We start from the raw sequence: 20,140 nt of genomic DNA on the forward strand, positions 1-20,140 counted from the left end.
GTTCCAGAAGTTCAGAAATGAAAGGACAGAGATAAGGGGGAGGCTCAAGGTGAGACCAGAATTGCTCTTACCCAGATAAATGACCACTCACCAGTGTTTATTCAGAGATATTTATTTGTCTATACTCTAATAGAAGGCAGTATTTGTGGGAGGATTCCAGAGGAGGGACTTTGGGACAAACTAGACTGAAAGGCAGGCTACAGCCATTCTAGGTTATAGAACATGTTATCTGTATGTGTACAGCAGCATCTGTTTTAGCAGACAGAAGTCATTTATCATGCATCAACAGACTGAGAGAGAGGGGAACAAGAAACTCTCCTTCTCCACTTAGGAAAACAAAGCTTGATCCAGTCTTTGAAAAGTATTTAAAAGCTTTGAAAAAGTATGTCAGCAAGGAAGGAATGCTAAGAAAAACAAATGTCCATTGTCTTCCTTTCCACTACTTTTCCACCTAAATGTATTTTAGAAAATTGCCCAGGTGCATGATTAGAACACTCTAATATCACTATTAACACCGTCCAGGTTAATGGGACTTATATCTGCAGTGTTTTTCATTTCATAAAAAGCTCTCATGATCTCTTTTATCCTCACAGAATCCCCATGAGGTATTACCTTTCTCTATTTTACAAGGGAAGAAACTGAGGATCAGAAAGAATTAAGTGATTTTCCCCAAATTACCCAGCCAGGAAAATGATAGAGCCCTGTACCCCTCGTTCTTTTCAGTGTATGCTTTCAAGTAATATGGTCTTCACAGTATGGCTCTCTGGCTATGGCATGACAAACCAAGGTGTACCAGGACTCTCATCTCTCTGGTTTTGGAGGCTCTATAATTTTTTATCAATATAGCCTAAAATGGCATTAACTTTGAGGCACTTTTACCCAGTCTTGTTTTTGACTAAACAGCATCCAGTACATGGCCTGAGCTAGTTTTTCCTGTGCTCCCTTTTCACGCCCATCTTAAAGGGCCCTAGGGCAGAAGTTTCAGCAATCTGTTTCCTTCCCTCCTACATTTGCCCAGTTCAGTCAGGCCTCTGAAATGCATGACCAAGTTCTTGATACTTACAGCTGCTCCAGACGATCAGGAGGCAGGAAAGCAACTCTCTCCCTCAATACCTAGTTTGTTCTAGTAGGAAGAGGGCCAGGCCGGGCTTGGTAGCTTCATACCTGTAATCCTAGCACTTTGGCAGGCAAAGGCAGGGGTATTGCTTGAGCCCAGGAGTTCGAGACCAGCCTGGGCAATGTGTCAAAACCCTATCTCTACAAAAAAGTACAAAAAATTAGCCAGGCATGGTGGTATATGCCTGTAGTCCCAGCTACTCGGGAGACTGAGGTGGGAGGATCACCTGAGCCCAGGGAGGTAGAACCTGCAGTGAACTGTGATTGTGCCACTGCACTCCAGCCTGGGCAACACAGTGAGACCCCATTTCCAAAAAAAAAAAAAAAAAAAAGAAAAAGAAAAAAGAAGGAATTAGGGGGAATTGGAGGCTGAAGGCCCAGCTTCTGGTGCAAACTACCAGTCTCCCTCTGTGATCTTAGTTATGTCACTCAATGCACTGAGCATCACTTTCTTGATCAGAAAAAATGAGGACAATAATAGCTATGTTATAAGTCTGCTTCAAGGATCCAGTGAAACACTTGCTGGGTTTAATTTTCTGCTACAGCCATCTTGAAATTCTTAACAATTTTTGAAGGAGAAGCCCTGTGTTTTCATTTTGCACTGGGCGCCCCCAAAATTATATGGGTGGTTTTACCTGCATGCCCTTGGCCAAGTTACTTCACCTCCATAATCTATAATTAATTGAAACGAATTGAATTGTTAGGAAATCAATTGTTAGGACAATTCTCAATCCTTCCTCTACTTTAGCAAAGTTTGACACAGTGGATTAGTCCCTCCTCTTTGAAACAGTCTTTCCTCTTGGCTTCCAAGACACTACATTTTTCCAGTTTTCCTCTGTCTCACTGGCTGCTCCTTTGCTGTTTTCTCCCTAACCTGTTAGCACATCCAAAATGAAACTCTTGATCATCTCCTCCAAGCCTGCTTCTCCCAATCTTCCTCACCTGTGAACGCTAACTCCATCCTTCCAGTTGTTCACAACAAATCTTTATCTTGATTCTTTATGTCTCACCCCATATACAAGTTATAAGTTAATCCAGAATCTGACCATGGCTTCACCACTGCCATCATCCAAACCTTAATCATCTCGCATCTGGATCATTGCAATACCATTCTGATTGTTCTTGCTTCCTCTGCCCCTGTCCCACACAGTAGCCAGAATAATTCTTTAAACACATAAGTCAGATAGTATCACTCCTCTGTCCAAAACCATGCCATGACTATCCATCTCACTCAGAGTAGAAATCCTACAAGGGGGAATAATAGGCTTTCTCTCTGATCCCACCTCCTTAACGCTCCCCTCCTTGGGCCATTTGCTGGTGCCCCTATACCTGGAATGCCCTCACAGATATCAGCATGCCATGTCTGGCCCCTCACCTCCTTCAGTTGTGTTCACCTGTCATCCTATCAGTCGAGCCTTCTCTGACTATACTATTTAAAATAGCAGCCACCATCAACCTCCTTTTCCTTATCCTATTATGCCCAGCGCAGTTTTCTCCAAAGCAATCATCACCATCTGATACATTATATATTTTATTTATTTCCTTATTGTTTATCTCTCCCCATTAAAATGTAGACTTCATAAAGGCAGGGACTTTGTTGTTCAATTATTCTATCTCTAGCCCATAAGACAGTGCTGGGCACAGAATGAATGACAGGAGAAAGAGCTCTGGCACAGATGATGATATTGCTGCTATTAAGTCACAGCAGCCTCAAGCCCTGAGTGTATAAAGTACTGTCCCAGGCTGCATGTTCATGAAGCAGGGAGTGAGGGCGATTATGGGGACTACAGTGAGCCAAGCCTCCCACCAGCTCATACTGTGGAGACAGAAAAGTGAATCAGAAGCTGTATCTGCTCTCTAAGGGTTTGTGGCCTAGAGAGAGGTTTATGTATACATGCAAATAACTCTAGAACAAGTCAGCATTTGTCAAAAAACATGTGGACTTTAATGCCTAACACACATTCTGGAAATTCTAGTTAGAGAATTCTAACTAAATTTCTAATTAGAATTTTCTACAGAGAGAAGGGTCCATGAACTATGGTTTGTAAACTTACTGTAGGCTATTTCTGTCTCAAATTCCCGCTCTGGCCTGTTTATCATGCCAGAGACACCTTGCCTGACTTCCAATCTAGTTTGCTCCAAAGTATCTCTCCACTGGCCTCCTCCACCCAATATTACCTTCAATTTACTGTTAACTTGAAACCCCACCCTCTTACAGACCCTCCACACTCTGCTTCTAGATACAGGGAACACGGTGCAGGGGTGGAATTGACTTAGGTAGGTTGTAACAGGACATAAAGAGTATTATTTCCTTGCAATACAAATGTACACACTTTCTCCTCTATGAGCCTACAGGGCACAGGGCTCAGGCACTGCACCATCCATCTCTATAGCCTCACAGCCTTACTCAGTACGTAGCACAAGAGGGGGCATTAAGTAAAATTTGCTGAATTGTTGAACTGGGTGTTACAAGCTCTTAGTAAGGATAATTTTATTCAAGAAGTACCTCTGCATCCACTGGAGGTGTCCCAGAGGGATTCTATAATGTTATTTTATTAAACTAACCTAATGTAAGAAACAACCTAACTAATAAGAATTAAAACATATCAAATAAAGGAATCAATATTTTAAAAAATACTATTTTGTAATTTTTAAAATTAGTTTGAGTTCTTTAAACCCCATATCTGAAAATCCAAATTTTCAAGAGATAAATTACACAGAATGTCTGCTGTTCCGTGCAGGATTACTTTGAGTAGGGGCTCCCTGAAGTTACCTGAATTTTTAGGTACAGAGATTTACTTAAGAGAAAGACTGGGGAACTGAGAGAGGTAAAAAGCTAAATATTAGGATTTAGTAATTAAAAACCAAGTTAAGTTTTAGTGGCAGATACTTGGGTGTTTGTTACGTCGTTCTTGATACCCTTTAGTGTGTTTGACAGCTTGTTTCTCTAATATGTTTACATGACACACACATTTTTATACCAAGGAAAGATCAAGCACACAAAATGATGACCCATCTCCTAACCTGTAAGAGATGCTGCTGGCAATAAGTAATAAAATACTGAGTATAGGCAACTCTCCTCCTTGGTTCTCAGTTTCTTTGTATATAAAATAGGCAGGGACTAGATGATTTTGGGCTCTTCCAGTTCTAATGCCTTAAGACTCCATGGAAGTAGTGGGCATCTATTCACTTTACAAAGGTCTTTCTTTATAAAGAATCCTCTTCAGACTTACTTTCTTTAGTGCATTTAAACTATGACTTGCTTTACCAAAATCTGGTTATTGTATTTTTATTGGTAGCTAACATTTATTGACCAAGTTCGATATGTTAGGCACACATAAAATGCCTCATATGGATTACTGGTCTTAATCATCCTAGTAACTTTATGAGGTAGATACCAATATTGTCCCCATGTTATGGATAGATAAATTGACTCCAAGGCTATCTAACTTGCCTCAGGTCACTGAATTAGGGAATGCCAATACTGGAATTCAAACTCACTTCAATTCAATCTGAATCCAGAACACATATATTAACCCTGCATCTCCCAGACTGGCTTCCTTTATCAGGAGGTGCTCAGGGTTTCTTCCTTAGTTGAACCATAGTAGTCTGTGGCTCCTTTTCTTCGCAAATGGGGTGACTGCTTGGAGGCAGGATGGTTCCTTTGATGATTTCAACTTAATTTCTGGGATATAATGTGGTGATATTTTCATTAAGAAATAATCTTTCACCTTCCCCTACATGAGTAACAATGGATTTCACTAGTTATCTTGAGTCACTTGTGAATGATTCGGTGAGCAAAAAGGCGTACAAAATTGCTGTGAATTTCTAATTTGGTTATTTATGTCTATTTCTTGTCTAACAGCATACACAGCAAAACTGTACATTATTTTGCAACAGATTAAGGTGAAAAAAGCCACATACAGAAAACCATGTAAGATTAATATATATCACACTTTCTAAAAATTTTCACATCCATTATTTTCACTTTAACAAGAACCATATGAAGCAGGCAAGAATTATTTACCCATTTTGCAAATGCAGAAAGAGAGCCATAGAAAAGGGAGGTGACTTGCCCTGGGCCACTGAGCTGGTTAGAGTCTAGATTGTGTTCTTTCTACACCAGGCCACTTCCATCTGTAAAAAGGAACATCGGATCCAGACACTTCCTGGCAGATAGAACCGAAAGAGTGCTGACTGGAGGTTGTGCCATGCCAGGCTGTGGCCAGAGAGTTTCCCTGTATAAATAGCAAGCTATGCTAGAGGTTGCTAGCACCAGCCATTTCCCCTACTCACACCTGTGCAGTGTGATAAAGAAAGTAGAATTAGCCTGCAGTTGTGGTCCAACCAGATAAAACTTTTAGGCGGGAAGTCAAGTGACAGGCAAACTTGTGTGTGTGGTTTTTTTTTTTTTTTTTAAGTGTTAGTTGTTTTTGATATTTTTAAAAAGGATCTAGGCTGCTTGTGGAAGTCAGACCAAAATAGCAGGAAGGTATTGCAGCAAGATGGATTTGGGAAAGGACCAATCTCATTTGAAGCACCATCAGACACTTGATCCTCACCAAGAAGAGAACCATTCTCCAGGTAATGAAAAATACCTTAAGAGCTGGTGGCTGTTGAAAAGAATTCAGGGTATGATAATTTTCTCTTTTCAATGGATCTGGCCAAAAAAAAAAAAAAAAAGGAAATATACTTAAATGAAAGCTAATGAAACTACCCAATAGTTTCATCGGGTAGTTCATCCAATAATTTCATTAGATGGTTGTGGTAAAACTATGGTAGCACAAATTTCGTCTAACTTTTGGAAAGAGATCTGGCAATAAGCGGTGAGAGCTATAATACTGCTTATTCTTTTGACTCACTAATCTCAGCCCTTGGATCGATCCTAAAGCAGCATTTCTCAAAATGTTTTGTGGAACCTTAGTCCTTGAGATACCCTAAGACATTGTTTAAAATTTTTTTTTGCTACATGGATCTCTTTGGCATTCTGATGAACCCAGAGACTCCTTCTTTGAAGAGAAGTTTTAAAGGCATAAAATTAAACATATAAGATTCCAAAGGAAATAATTATATTAAGATACAAATACCAAAATAAAAAATTGTGATATAGTAATATATATGATTATTTATAGATTACAATATCCAGTGGTGGGTCTAATAATAGTATCAAGTCAAATCATAGCCTGTAGGTAATATTTTAAGGTATCTGCAACAAGTATAATGTGATATAAAAATGTGTGATTTCTTTACAGGGACAAAGTCACATGCTGAGGGGGAGGGAGAGCATCAGGAAGAATAGATAATGGATGCTGGGCTTAATACCTAGGTGATGGGATGATCTGTGCAGCAAACCACCATGGCACATGTATACCTATGTAGCAAACCTGCATATCCTGCACATATACCCCTAAACTTAAAATAAAAGTTGAAAAAAAGTCATATACTGCCAAAACTACTGTGGTTTGTTACCTACATTCATAATTGAAGGAACTGTCAATTTTAATTAGAGGTTAGTAAAAATAAAGGTAGAATTTTTCACTATAAATAACCCTTATCCCAAGAACAAGAGGAACCATTGTTCAAGGGGCATGCTCTATTCTTTAGAGGTCCCAGTGTGGATTTGTATCACTTCACAGGCTCTAGGAAGCTCTACATCAAAGACTCATTAGTTTTTCTCAACCTTAGATGGCAGCAAAAACTTTTTTGATCAAACTCTTAATTTTCCAAAGAACTTGAAGAAACACCATTCTAAGGAAGAAATCCAAAAGAAAACCTATATGCAATGAATATGCTTATTATAATTTGATATACAAGGCAAAGATAACTAGCAACAACCTAAATGCTCAATCCAAGAGGAATGATTGGGTAAATGAGAGTACATTAACCAGACTATGTATCATATTGTCATTAAAATTATCATTATGAAGACTACATCATGGAAAATAGTTCTAATATAATGCTAGGTTAATAAAAGGATAAAAGTGTGCTATGCTATTCTTACAACTTTGTGTAATATAAGCACTGGATAGAAGTGAGGAATAAAAGGAAAACACATTATCATGTTAAAGACAGCAAAATATGGCTGCTTTTTTCATTATTTGTACAATATATAAAATTATTTTGAAGAAATTAATAGGTTGGTAGCACACTTACATACAAATACTATGTATGAGTAGGTCTCTGACCTTTTCATTCAAAAACATTTGCTGAATGTCTGCTTCCAGGCTTTTTCTGGAGATACAAGGACAAATGAGATGCAGTCCTTGTCCTCAAAAAGCTAGGAGAAAAACCTAGCATAGAGATTCTGCCACTTGGCTACAGGACTTTTGCTGATAAACACCATGGTTCATCACTTTCTCTAATAACTTTCATTTTATTACAGAAGTCATTGGAACCTGGAGTTTGAGAAACAGAGAACGACTTAGAAAAAGAAAAGCTGAAGTGCAAGAAAAGGAAACGTCACAATGGCTATTTGGGTATGGTAGCACCACAAGAGAAAGGGAACTGATATATTTATTGAGGATGTTATGCATCAAGTAGTGCTGTGCACTTTACACACTGTATTTTATCTTTCCAACAATCCTGTAAATCACGCATGGTTGTCCCTATTTTACAGAAAAACAGAGACTAAGCCTCCAGTGAGTTAAATCTCTTGCCGAAAGTCACACACACAGCTGGTAACATGGTGGGAACATAATTTTTTCCCTGGTCTCTTTTAATTAAAGCACTGAGCAACCAAATTATATTGTAGAGAAGCTTGGCGTTTAGCTCCTATGGTAATATAAACATAGAAGCACCCTGTTGGGAGTGGGAAGCATCACTGAAGAAGCCTCCAAGATTGTTCTCCAAGCTTTCTGTTAGCTAAATATTTACTGAATGAGTGTGATTAACTCTCCATGGAGTGAGCCAAAACATTCCCTGTAAATGAGTGACAAAGAGTTTAGATAACCTGTATGTTCACCTGTATGTAAATGCAGGAAAGGGGTACAAGAACATGATTGTAAATTAGGCGGCATCTAATTGCATCCATTTCAAATATGATTGTGACAACTGGGGACTTGCTTGCTTGGAAGGGGAGCCCAAAGAGCCAAAAGTGCAGCATCCATCTAAGCCAAAGTGTCTCCACCTTGGCATTGCTGACACTGGGGGCAGGAGAACTTCTTGTTGTGTCGGGGGCTGTCTTGTGCACTGCAGATGTTTTGTAGCATTTTCTGGCCTCTAGATGCCAATAGCACCTTCCACCCCAGCTGTGACAACAAAATGTCTCCAAACATTGTCAAATGTCTCCTGGGGTGGGGTTGCCGGGAGACAGGAAAAATCACCCTCAGTTGAGAACCACTAATTTAAGCAAAGCACTTTTCCTAATGAAGGGCATTTTCTAAACCCCTAAACCTCACTATGGAGCACTGTCTGTTCTGCTACAACAGATGTTTCTATAACACCAAGTTCACATATGATAGATAAATAGGAGAACGATGTCAGTATAATGTGGGAGCTGTGTCGGTTCATGATTTTTTCCTAGTCAAAAGAAGCCAGAATAGTGGGAAGAGAATTAAAGCCTTCAGTTGGAAAGAAAAAGCCTTCAGCCTGGCTGTTGTATAGGCAGGATTCTTTTCAGCCGGCATGCAGGGTTCCTTCCCCAGATAGGCACAACACCAGCCTTGCGCAGTTCTCCACCAAGTGGCAGCTTGCACTTCTCTCCTGTGCCCAACTTAATGGCAACCCCGCTGGCTCAGAGCTCAGGTCTCAGCAGCTTTAAGCCTGCAATTACACTATATTTGTATTTACTATCCCCTGAGGCAGCCTCCAGCCACAGTAAACTACTTGTCTGGACCAAGCAAGTTCTCTCTCCTGGTACCAATTATTGTTTTAGTTAGCGTTAAAATGTTGCAAAAGCTTTGAATCATTTGTCCCAAGCCTATTTGCCCCACCTTCACAACCACTGTAACTTTATAGAGGATGATTTTGCAGAAAGTGAGGATTTTTAGGAACAGGTGTATTATTTTACAGTAGAAATATTTGTACTAGGGTCCTGTGGCAGGTCTATTGAAGATTATCCAATTAGCTCCCAAATTCCATACCCACTAAGCAATCTTCCAATCATTATCTGGCTTCCCAAGTACCTACCTACAGAGACAGTGCATTTGTTTGCAAGCCCAGAGCCCAGGTACTCTCCTCTCCTCCCCTCCCTTCCTCTCTCTTCCCCTGCCCCCACCCCCTCCCCCTCCTCTCCCCATCCCCACCCCTCAGCCATCCTCTCCTCTCCCCTCCCCTCCCCTTTCCTTTTCTTTTTTCTCTCTCTTTTATTCATTCATTCATTCGTTTTGAGACAGAGTCTCACTCTGCTGCCCAGGCTGGAGTACAGTGGAGAGATCTCGGCTCACTGCAACCTCTGTCTCCCTGGTTCAAGTGATTCTCGTGCCTCAGCCTCCCAAGTAGCTGGGAATACAGGCACCGGCCACCATGCCCAGCTAGTTTTTGTATTTTTAGTAGAGCTGGGGTTTCACCATGATGGCTAGGCTGGTCTGGAACTCCTGGCCTCAAGTGATTCGCCCACCTTGGCCTCCCAAAGTGCTGGGATTTCAGGCATGAGTCACTGTGCCTGGCCAGCCCAGGTATTTTCTACTATGTGACTTTGTATTTCTGTTCATTTAAAAATTGGTCTTTAGGTTTATATGTAAGTCTCCTTAAATCTGCTTGATGAGCTCTGCCCCTGATAAATGGAAGTAGTCTCAGTGTGCTAACAGAGTCAGGTTTCTGGGCTTGCTGGGCTGAGGGTATTCACTCAAATGGATAACACCTTGGTGAGCCTCTTGGCAGCTGGCTGGACTTGCTCTGGTGATACATCTCTATAATGCTGAGGCCTGCGCCCTCTTTTCTCACTACAACATACCATACAGTGCAATTTTATTAGTTTCAGAGAGAGGCAGCAGAGCGCATGGTTATGAGCCAGGCTGTTAAAGCCACAATGACTAGATTTGTAGCCTGGTTCCCCTACTTCGTAGCCAGAACCCTTGGAAATATTATGGAAAAGAAAGAATTCTCATTATAAATTAATAGATTGGCACTCTGGTTTATACACTAGTCTCTTTGCATTTAGTCTGTGTGTGTTACTTCACTACCCCTGAGTAAACTCATACTCAGGGTTTCTAGACCTGCGATCCAGGCACGGCTCATCTGTGCAGCCTGCAGGTGGATAATGTATATGGCTTGATTATCAAATACAAGTGTTGGGCAAGTTACTCAACATCTCTGTGTTTCAGTTTTGTCATTTGCAAAGTGAAAATAATACTATCTACTTCATAGACTGATGTGAAGATTATATGAGATAACAAAATAACTAAATTATTTAAACAGTGCCTGACATACACAAGCACTATAAGAGTTTCCTATATTCATATTAGAGTCCTAATTTATATTTGAATAATTAATTCATGTAAGTAATTATATCCAATTCTTATAACCACCACATGAAATTGGGCAGATATTATTTACCTTATTTCACCTACAAGGAAACCAAGGCATGTAGAGGTTAAGTGACTTGCCTACAATCATGAGAGACTACAGACTAAAGTTTAGGCCACATAGGTATTTTTTGTATTTTTTGAAAAACTACCAGGGAAGACATGGACTATTATATTACTCAGATCTCCTCACATAGATACCTAAATAATGAATTATTTCACATTTAATATCTAGGAAAAAATATGTGTTTCCTAAGGAATTTGGGTATACTATTAATATCTTTTTCAAAACATTTATAAGAATTTTATAATTTATCTTGTCACCTTGGTTACTTGTAGTAATAGTTCAAAATGCTGAGGTGCCATAACCGTCATCTTTAGATTTCCTTTTTATTTATTTTATTTATTTATTTATTTTTTTGAGATGGAGTCTTGCTCTGTCGCCCAGGCTGGAGTGCAATGGTGAGATTTTGACTCACTGCAAGCTCCATGTCCCAGGTTCACGCCATTCTCCTGCCTCAGCCTCCCGAGTAGCTGGGACTACAGGCGCCCGCCACCACGCCCGGCTAATTTTTTGTATTTTTAGTAGAGGCGGGGTTTCACCGTGTTAGCCAGGATGGTCTCGATCTCATGACCTCGTGATCTGCCCACCTTGGCCTCCCAAAGTGCTGGGATTACAGGTGTGAGCTACTGCGCCCGGCCTTTTTTGTTTTTGTTTTTGAGATGGAGTCTCACTCTGTCACCCAGGCTGGAGCACAGTGGCACAGTCTCAGCTCACTGCAACCTCCACCTCCTGGTTTCAAGCGATCCTCTTTCCTCAGCCTCTCAAGTAGCTAGGATTACACATGCGTATCACCATGCCTGGCTAATTTTTGTACTTTTAGTAGAGACGGGGTTTCACTATGTTGGCCAGGCTGGTCTTGAACTCCTGACCTCGTGATCCACCCGCCTTGGTCTCCCAAAGTGCTGGGATTAAGGCGTGAGCCACCATGCCTGACCTAGATTTCCTTTTTTAAATATAATTTTCAATATTATTTTAGACTGTTCTGTTACATCTGTACCTTTTTTTTCTTTTTTCTATAGCCTCATATTAGAAGTGAACATATATGCTTTTTTGATATTGACTTCAAACTGTGTTTGGTGAGGTAATCTTTTAAAAACACTTATTTACAATGGAAATTTCAAATATATACAAAAAAATGGAACAGGGCATACTTTTTTTAAATATGCAAGGAACGATGGGCACTATAAAGATATAAAAAAAACTCTGGTTTTTATCTCCAAAGAATGTCTAAAATGTTTACTAAAAGAAATACAGTTTCTTCAGAAATAACTACAGTATGAGGCAGCCTGCATTCCTAGTCTTTAGCATGGTACTCACAGTAAGTCCTATAGGAGAGCTAAGCTGGGAGAACATTTTAGTCCTGTAGTCTGTTAGAGAAGGCTCCATAGAGCGGGTAGCATGAAACAGAATTTCAGTAGATTAAGAAAAATGATGAAATGCTTATTTATAGTACTTTCCCCAGCCCCCAGCCCATCTGTATTAGCCATCTGTATTTGGTTATATTTGCAGTGCCTAACAATTTGTCACTGGCTGCAATTTCCATGCATATCCTTTCATCTTCTAGATCTTTAATTTGTTAATTAGGATTAAGTATAATATGGCCACTCATGCCTATCTACCAGGTTTCTTAACTTCAAGAAGTGTTTTTGCAGCCTTTGACCCACTTACAATATCTCTCATTTGAGAGATATTGTAGCAACTTAGAATTCTTTACACAAAACAATGTATTTGATAATCAAGCAATATATAGCCTCCACCTGCAGCCTGCACAGATGAGGAGCCGTGCCTGGATTGCAGGTCTAGAAACTTGGTTTGTATGAGTTTACTCAGGCGTAGGGAAGCAACACACATAGACTAAACGCAAAGAGACTAGTGTATAAACCAGAATGCCACTCTATTAATTTGTAATGGGAATTATTTATTTTCCATAACCAAACTTTAAGAATATGCTGTAACACACACACACAAACGCGCGTTCATACACACGCGCGCATCCACTACCCTCACCAAGAAGGCTCCTGGTAAGGAAGGTATCAATGCCAAGAGGTCCTGGAGAAACATTCCCTCTCCTAAGAACTGAGAACACCTAGAGCTGCTCCTTCATTTTACAAACAAGGAGACTGAGGCCCAGAGAGATTAAGTGATGAGTTCATGATCCTTGTGCAATGAGGCAGTAGAGGACCTGGCACTGTTATTACAAGCATTTATTTGAATTCTGTAGCACCATTGCTGACACTAATTCTGTTCTTTCTGCAGAGAACAGAAAAAACGCAAGCAGCAGAGAACAGGAAAAGGAAATCAAAGAGGCAGAAAGAGACAACAAAATACACAATTGAAGGTGGAGCCTCAGTCACAGATAGAAAAGGAAATAGTGGAGAAAGTACTGGCACCTACAGAGAAAAAAACTGAGCCACTAGGGAGCATAACCAAAGTATTTCCTTCAGTAGCCTCCCCGCAAAAAGTTGTGCCTGAGGAACACTTTTCTGAAATATGTGAAGAAAGTATTATACATCAGGAGAATTCTTCCAAGTACCAAGAAATAGCAGTACAAAACCATTCTTCTGAAACATGCCAACATGTGGCTGAACCTGAAGACCTCTCTCCTAAAATGTACCAAGAAATATCTGTACTTCAAGACAATTCTTCCAAAATATGCCAAGACATGGTGGAAACTGAAGACAACTCTCCTAATGCATGCCAAGTAATAGCTGTAATTCAAGACCATCCTTTCAAAATGTACCAAGATATGGCTAAACGAGAAGATCTGTCTCCTAAAATGTGCCAAGAAGCTGCTGTACCCAAAGTCCTCCCTTGTCCAACATCTGAAGACACAGCTGATCTGGCAGGATGCTCCCTTCAAGCGTACCCCAAACCAGATGTGCCTAAAGGCTATATTCTTGACACAGACCAAAACCCAGCAGAACCAGAGGAATACAATGAAACAGATCAAGGAAAAGCTGAGGCAGAAGGCTTTTTTCCTAAAACACAAGAAATAGCCGAGCCTAAAGACCTTTCCACAAAAACACACCAAGAATCAGTTGAACCTAAACACCTTCCTCATAAAACACATAAAGAAATTATTGTGCCTAAAGCTCCCTCTCATAAAACAATCCAAGAAACACCTCATTCTGAAGACTATTCAACTGAAATAAACCAAGAAACACCTGGGTCTGAAAAGTATTCACCTGAAACGTATCAAGAAATACCTGGGCTTGAAGAATATTCACCTGAAATATACCAAGAAACACCCCAGCTTGAAGAATATTCACCTGAAATATACCAAGAAACCCCGGGGCCTGAAGACCTCTCTACTAAGACCTATAAAAATAAGGATGTGCCTAAAGAATGCTTTCCAGAACCATACCAAGAAACAGGTGGGCCCCAAGGCCAGGATCCTAAAGCACACCAGGAAGATGCTAAAGATGTTTATACTTTTCCTCAAGGTAAGGGCTGTTTATAGCACCAAGGTAGGTATATCTCCCCCGGAGTAGTGATTTACAACCTTCTCTGACAATCCTGGGTTATTCTCAGTTATGTCAATGGATACTATTAATTTTATTGACTAGTTTTAAGTAAACAATATGTTCATGCAACCAATGTATGTCTTGGCATATTTCAAAGAGTTAAAAAATTAAAATGTAAGCATGTACAGTAGTACTTATTCATACTATTCATCCATTATGAGATGCTATAGTCAGTGAAATGAACCCAGTATAGGGTGAATTATTGCAAAATATTTTAAAAAACAATTAAGTCTACATTAACAAGAAAGCTTGATGAATGAACTTTTTCTAGAAAATTTAATTTGCCTGATAAATGGAAGGCAGGTAAATTCATAGTACAAAGTACCGAGGGAGATACAAAGCTGTAAAACATACAGCTGTATATTTTACAAAGCTGTAAAATACAAAGCTGTTACTAGGGAACTCATTCCTGTAGGATTTCAGGTTTACCGGAAACCGTTTCTATTTCAAGATTTGTTCCTGAAAAACTTTTTTCTAAGTATAGCAATTTGAAAATAATGCAACCGTTCTTTAATTCACTTGCCTCAGAGACATAACTGAGAACTTCACTTCTCTTCGTACAATACTGTAGACAGTGTAAGAAATGGACTGGAGTCTATCAGACCATAGTTATCCCCAGGAAACTGATTTCTAAAGAAATCCCTTCAGTAGTTTATTTGCTCTTTATCCTAAAAAATGAGTGCAACAAAAACATAGGGCTAGCTGGTTTCCAAGTAATACCAGTTTTGAAGAACTACTTTAAAGAAATACATTGCAGTAAAAAGCAGGCATGTGAAGCAGTACGTTCACTGACAGAGTACCCTGCTGGAGAAGCAGCTCTAACCAACACAGCGTCCTGATTCCTAACTGCTTCATTCTAAACCCAGCAAGATCGATATGGTCAATTAATTAATGCTCATTTTATTTTTGGCTTTGTTTGACCAACTAAATGGCAATATCTATTTTTGCTGATTATAAAGTAGTAAGTGTTCATTGTAATAAAGCAATATGTAAGTGAATATCAAGTAAAAGTCTCCTTTAATACCATCTTCTATCTCCAGTTCCCAATGTTAAGGTTGTTCTGTTTCAACAAATGAGACAGTACTCATCCTATTCTGTAACTTGTTTTTGGTTTCATTTACAATATGTATTGGAGCCATCTTTATGATGTCTTTTGTAGCAACTGCATAGTACTATGCTATATGTATGTGCAATAATTTATTCAACCAGTCTCTATGAGGATGAACACTCAGTTTACTGCCAAGTTTTACTATTACAACAATGTTCAATGAACATCATTGGGAATAACATTTATTTAGTTAACACTTATCAGGTACTTTTCTACGTGCCAGACACCATATTATATATTTTATATGGTTTACTTTATTCAATGTCAAAAGCTCTACTGGATAAATAATACTCCCATTTTAAATATAAGGAAATGGAGGCACTGGAGGCTTAAGTTTGTCTGATTATTTCCTTTGAATCAATCCCTAGAAATTGAATTGTTGGGCCAAAGGGTACCCACATTTAAAGTCTGAATATACAGTCAGTCAGACTAGCCTCCAGAAACATGGTAGTGATTCACACAAGACAGGTGCCTTTTCCCCACACCCTTGTCAGCACTGTACATTATGACATTTTAAAAATCCTTGCCTGTCTGCTAGGTTAAAAAATACACTTGATCTTAGCCAAAAGGCCAAGAAGCGATAGGTTAAAAAATAAAACTCACCTAACGGTCTTAATCACCCCCTTTTATAATTAATGTTACTAGACAACTTTTCAGAATTATTATAAATATAATTTTTAAAGAATTGCCTGTTTGAATCCTTGTCCCATTCAACATCTTTGATTTCTATCTTTTTCTGATTAAAAAATCTCTTTAAATAATGGTTTTTACTATGTATATGTTGCAAATATTTTTCCAGTTGTCTTTGATTTGGTTTAACTTTGTTCATAGTGGTTTTTGCCATATATAATTTTAATTTTTAGATATTCAAACCTGCTAGTCTTTTCCTTTACAGTTTCTGGTCTCTGTGTTCTGCTTAGAATCCTGAGATTACTAAAAACACTATTATTTCTATAACTTTATGGTATTTAAATATTTAAATATTTACTCCATCTGTGGTCTGTTGTTGTGTATGTTGTGAAGCAGTTTTTCTCCCTCCAAATGGTTAGTCAATTGTCCCAATACAATTTATTGAACCTATTTTTTCATTTTATTTGATTTTACAGAAACAAAAGAAAAACCCAAAGAAGAGCCAGAAATACCAGCAATTCTGAACGAGATTCATCCAGAAAATGATGTCTATAGTTATGCTTTGTTTTAACAATGCTCAACCATAAAGTTGGGGTCCAATGGAACATAGAGCTTAACAGTTTATGCGTGATTTTCTCAAAATATTGTAAAACTTTTGACAATGCTCATTAATATTATTTTTTCTACTTGTAGACCATATCTGAAAGAAATAACATTTTTTAAGGCTTTGCCACATAGACAATATCATGCTAGAGTGTGTGTGAATGTGTGTGTGTATGTGTGTATATGTCTGGGAGAGGATAGTGGTGGGAAGAGACAAATAAGGAAGCGGGGAGGACTGGATAATTGGTTTTCCCCCCTAAGAACATTTATTTAAGTCTTAAGAGCAGATAAGTGACTAAGACTGAACACTTACATTTTGGGGAGTGTATAGTTTTCTTGTAAATGCTGTTCATTACTAATGAAACAGTAGCATCAAATTTTTATTCAGGCTTTAGTTGGCTCTTTTGGTTAGTTTTAACAATTCTCCTTAAAAGATATTTTGGAGTGATGAATGTAGTTTACTTTTGTATTTGAAATTTGATTTTCTATTTTTACTTTTTAAATATTGTATTTGTGCAAAATGTACATTAAATCATTATTACATGCTTAACTGTGTGGATGACATCATGTTAAGAACTGTGGAGGTAAGAAGACATATCTAACACCCCACGGTGGGGTTAATTTGGTTTCCTGGGGAAATAAAACAGAAAGCAAATAATTACAAAAGAAAATAGTAAGTGCTGGTGCCATTTGAATGGTAGATACAAACAGAGAATGCTCACTTTTTGCTGGAGTGACCTGAAAAAATTACACAGGCATGAAGCCTTGAAAGATGGAAACGATTTGCATAGATGTGGATAGCAGCATTATTGTATGTGACAAAGAGAACGGTGAGTTCAAAACATGTTCAAAACTGCAGGCAAACTACAGTTAATATAGAGTCCATATGAAATAGCAGTAGGCTTTGCATGCTAAAAAGCTCATATTAGTAGAGCACAGAGAATTTTGCATACCTAACCAAGAAATATATCACTTGTTAAATAATGGGGAATGAAGTAAGATTTTTGAACAACAGAATGGCAATTTTAGTATTTTAGGAATATGACAAATATGGTGATAATGGCAAAGATTAACTGAAAACGACAAGAGACCAGGGCAGGAATAGAAACTCTTCTGGATGGGAAGATGTCTGAAAATCTACCCTGGTATTTTTTGTTTTCAGTTTTCCTTCTGTTATTACAGAGGACTAAGGAAATTTTTGCAAATAAAGGTTCATTCAGCAAGAACACACTTGCACAAGCTTTCCATATAGGCACTGTGCTAGGTACTAGCTACATCAAAGAACAAGACAGGGTCCCAGTCCCTCAGGCATTCATGGTATAATGAACATGAGAGAGCAGTGGTTCTCTCAACTCTCCTGGTACATTAGACTCGCCTGGGAAGGTTTCGAAAATATATATATGTCCAGACTTCTCCCCCAGGGATTCAGATTCCCCCATCTAGGTGACATACAGGCATAGGTATATTTATTTTTTAATTGTTTTATGCTTCAAATAATAGTTTTTGGAGGAATAATTTTAGAATTACAGAAAAGTTGTCATGATAGTACAAAAGTTACTATATACCTTTTTCCCAGTTTACACCAATGTTAACGTCTTACATAACCATGGCCCATTTGTCAAAACCAAGAAATCAGGATAGTTACACTATCATTAACTACAGACATTCCGTTTTCATGAGTTTTTCCACTAATGTCCTTTGTTGGCTTCAGGGTCCAATCCAGAGCTTTTTATTTTAAAAGCTCTCCCAACAATTCTAAAGTGGAGCTAGGGTTGAGAACCACTGGTACAGTGGGATGTTACAATATTGTTTCCCTCCTATCTGCCTACTCCCTTTTGTGTGTACGTTAAATTTTTTACCATCAGGATATATTCATTGTACAATGATTCATACCCCCATTATATTTATTACACAACATACTGAGGGCAGCACAACCACAAAATAGTTTATTTATTTATTTATTTTTTTGAGATGGAGTCTGGCTGTCTTGCCCAGGTTGGAGTGCAGTGGCGCCATCTTGGCTCACGGCAAGCTCCGCCTCCTGGGTTCACACCATTCTCCTGCCTCAGCCTCCCGACTAGCTGGGACGACAGGCGCCCGCCACCACGCTCGGCTAATTTGTTTTTGTATTTTTAGTAGACGGGGTTTCACCGTGTTAGCCAGGATGGTCTCCATCTCCCGACCTGGTGATCCGCCCTCCTCGGCCTCCCAAAGTGCTGGGATTACAGGCGTGAGCCACTGCGTCCGGCCACAACCATGTAATAGTTTCTTACCTCTCGATGACACTTCAAGATTTATACTTTCACATAAACTGTTTTATCTGATCTGTACAAAAGTATGTGAAATAGGCCAGGCGGTGATTATCACCCCCACTTAAAGATGAGGGAATAACATCATAGAGGGAAGGTACTCACCCAAAGTCACATCTGACTTCCTCAGTGCTTTTTGTTTCTTCTTTGGAATGTGCTTCTGTCTCAATTTCACCTGCCAGAGTGGGCCAAAATTAGAGGAAAAAAAAAAGTAAACTGAAGTCTCAAGTTCTAAGAGTGTTGCATTAAGATGGACGTTAAGAGATTTGCATATGTACAGTGTACAGCAGCACAAAAATGAGATGGGGGAGTAGAGGGAAAGAGGAATGCAGTACATTAGAGGAAGCAGAATTTCTCTCTCCACCTCTCAGGACCCTTTCTGCTTGCCCTCTTAAATCACTCCTGTATTCACACACAACTTCTGCCTTCTCACCATTCTTGTTCAAACATCAGTATGCATCTAAAATTCTTCTGGCGTTCTTGGCTTAGAACCTTGAGGTGATAGAATTAAACTTCTCCAAGAATCCTAGCTTGACTTTGTGCTGCCCTCCTCTCAGGTTCTTAGAAATCCATGAACCCTATGATATTATATCCAAAATGATGTGTGAGATGGTTCAAAGCTTTAATTGATTCTCAAAGGGGTCCTTCACCCAAATGAGAGGTTAAGAATCACTCTACTGAGAAGTGCTTCTCAAAGTACAAGCTGAAGACCACATAATTATTTAGGTCATTTCTTTAAGGCAGATTTCTAGGTCTTACCTCTGGAGGAGAGGTTAAGTCTTACAAACTGCAAATAATCACATACAATTCCAGACAAGATAATAAGAACTTCAAATCATAGACTAATAAATGTGCTGCATATTTAAGTTCCTGTTTTCAGTCAAGAGACATTTTACCTTTAAAAGAGGTATCAGTCTATTTCACTAGTATATTCAAATAAGCTTTGCATTTCAGTACTTGTCACACTTAATAATTACATATTTTTTGTGTGTGATTATCAACATCTACCATGCCCTCCAGGCGGGCAAGTATCTCTCTCCAAGTCTACTCTTTCCACAAATTAAGCGGGACTATCATTTTCAGCAACATCACCATCTAGTGGCAAGTGCAGTAATTCCGGCCCAATTTTACACACATACATACACACTGGTTTTCAAACTTGTTTCTCTCCAGCTGCACAGAACTGTTCCTCCTAAAAAAAAAAAAAAAAAAAAGGCAGCCTTTTCCAAGTTGTCATGTAAAAATGACCTGCCAAAAGACACTATATGCATTTGATCAGTTTTATTTCATTTTTTAAACCACAATCTTTAATTATTTGGCTC

At 38.9% G+C, this 20,140-nt stretch overlaps 1 protein-coding gene across 1 annotated transcript; it reads left to right on the top strand.

Moving 5' to 3' along the window:
- Window positions 1–5,586: 5,586 nt before the first annotated feature.
- On the top strand, window positions 5,587–17,059 carry HEMGN (hemogen). Its single transcript, XM_005581226.5, has 4 exons — window positions 5,587–5,700; window positions 7,499–7,592; window positions 12,901–14,087; window positions 16,383–17,059. Exons 1-4 carry the CDS (start codon window positions 5,622–5,624, stop codon window positions 16,475–16,477), a joined length of 1,455 nt encoding a protein of 484 aa, XP_005581283.1. The 5' UTR covers window positions 5,587–5,621; the 3' UTR covers window positions 16,478–17,059.
- Window positions 17,060–20,140: the final 3,081 nt, after the last annotated feature.

This window comes from Macaca fascicularis, chromosome 15 (genome assembly GCF_037993035.2).
Source record: "Macaca fascicularis isolate 582-1 chromosome 15, T2T-MFA8v1.1".
Lineage (NCBI taxonomy): Eukaryota > Metazoa > Chordata > Mammalia > Primates > Cercopithecidae > Macaca > Macaca fascicularis.

Coding starts and splice junctions, on each gene's coding strand:
- HEMGN (XM_005581226.5), top strand. CDS start 5,622: ATGGATTTGGGAAAGGACCAATCTCATTTGAAGCACCATCAGACACTT. Junction 5,701..7,498: donor AGAAGAGAACCATTCTCCAG/GTAATGAAAAAT, acceptor ATTTTATTACAG/AAGTCATTGGAACCTGGAGT. Junction 14,088..16,382: donor TGTTTATACTTTTCCTCAAG/GTAAGGGCTGTT, acceptor TTGATTTTACAG/AAACAAAAGAAAAACCCAAA.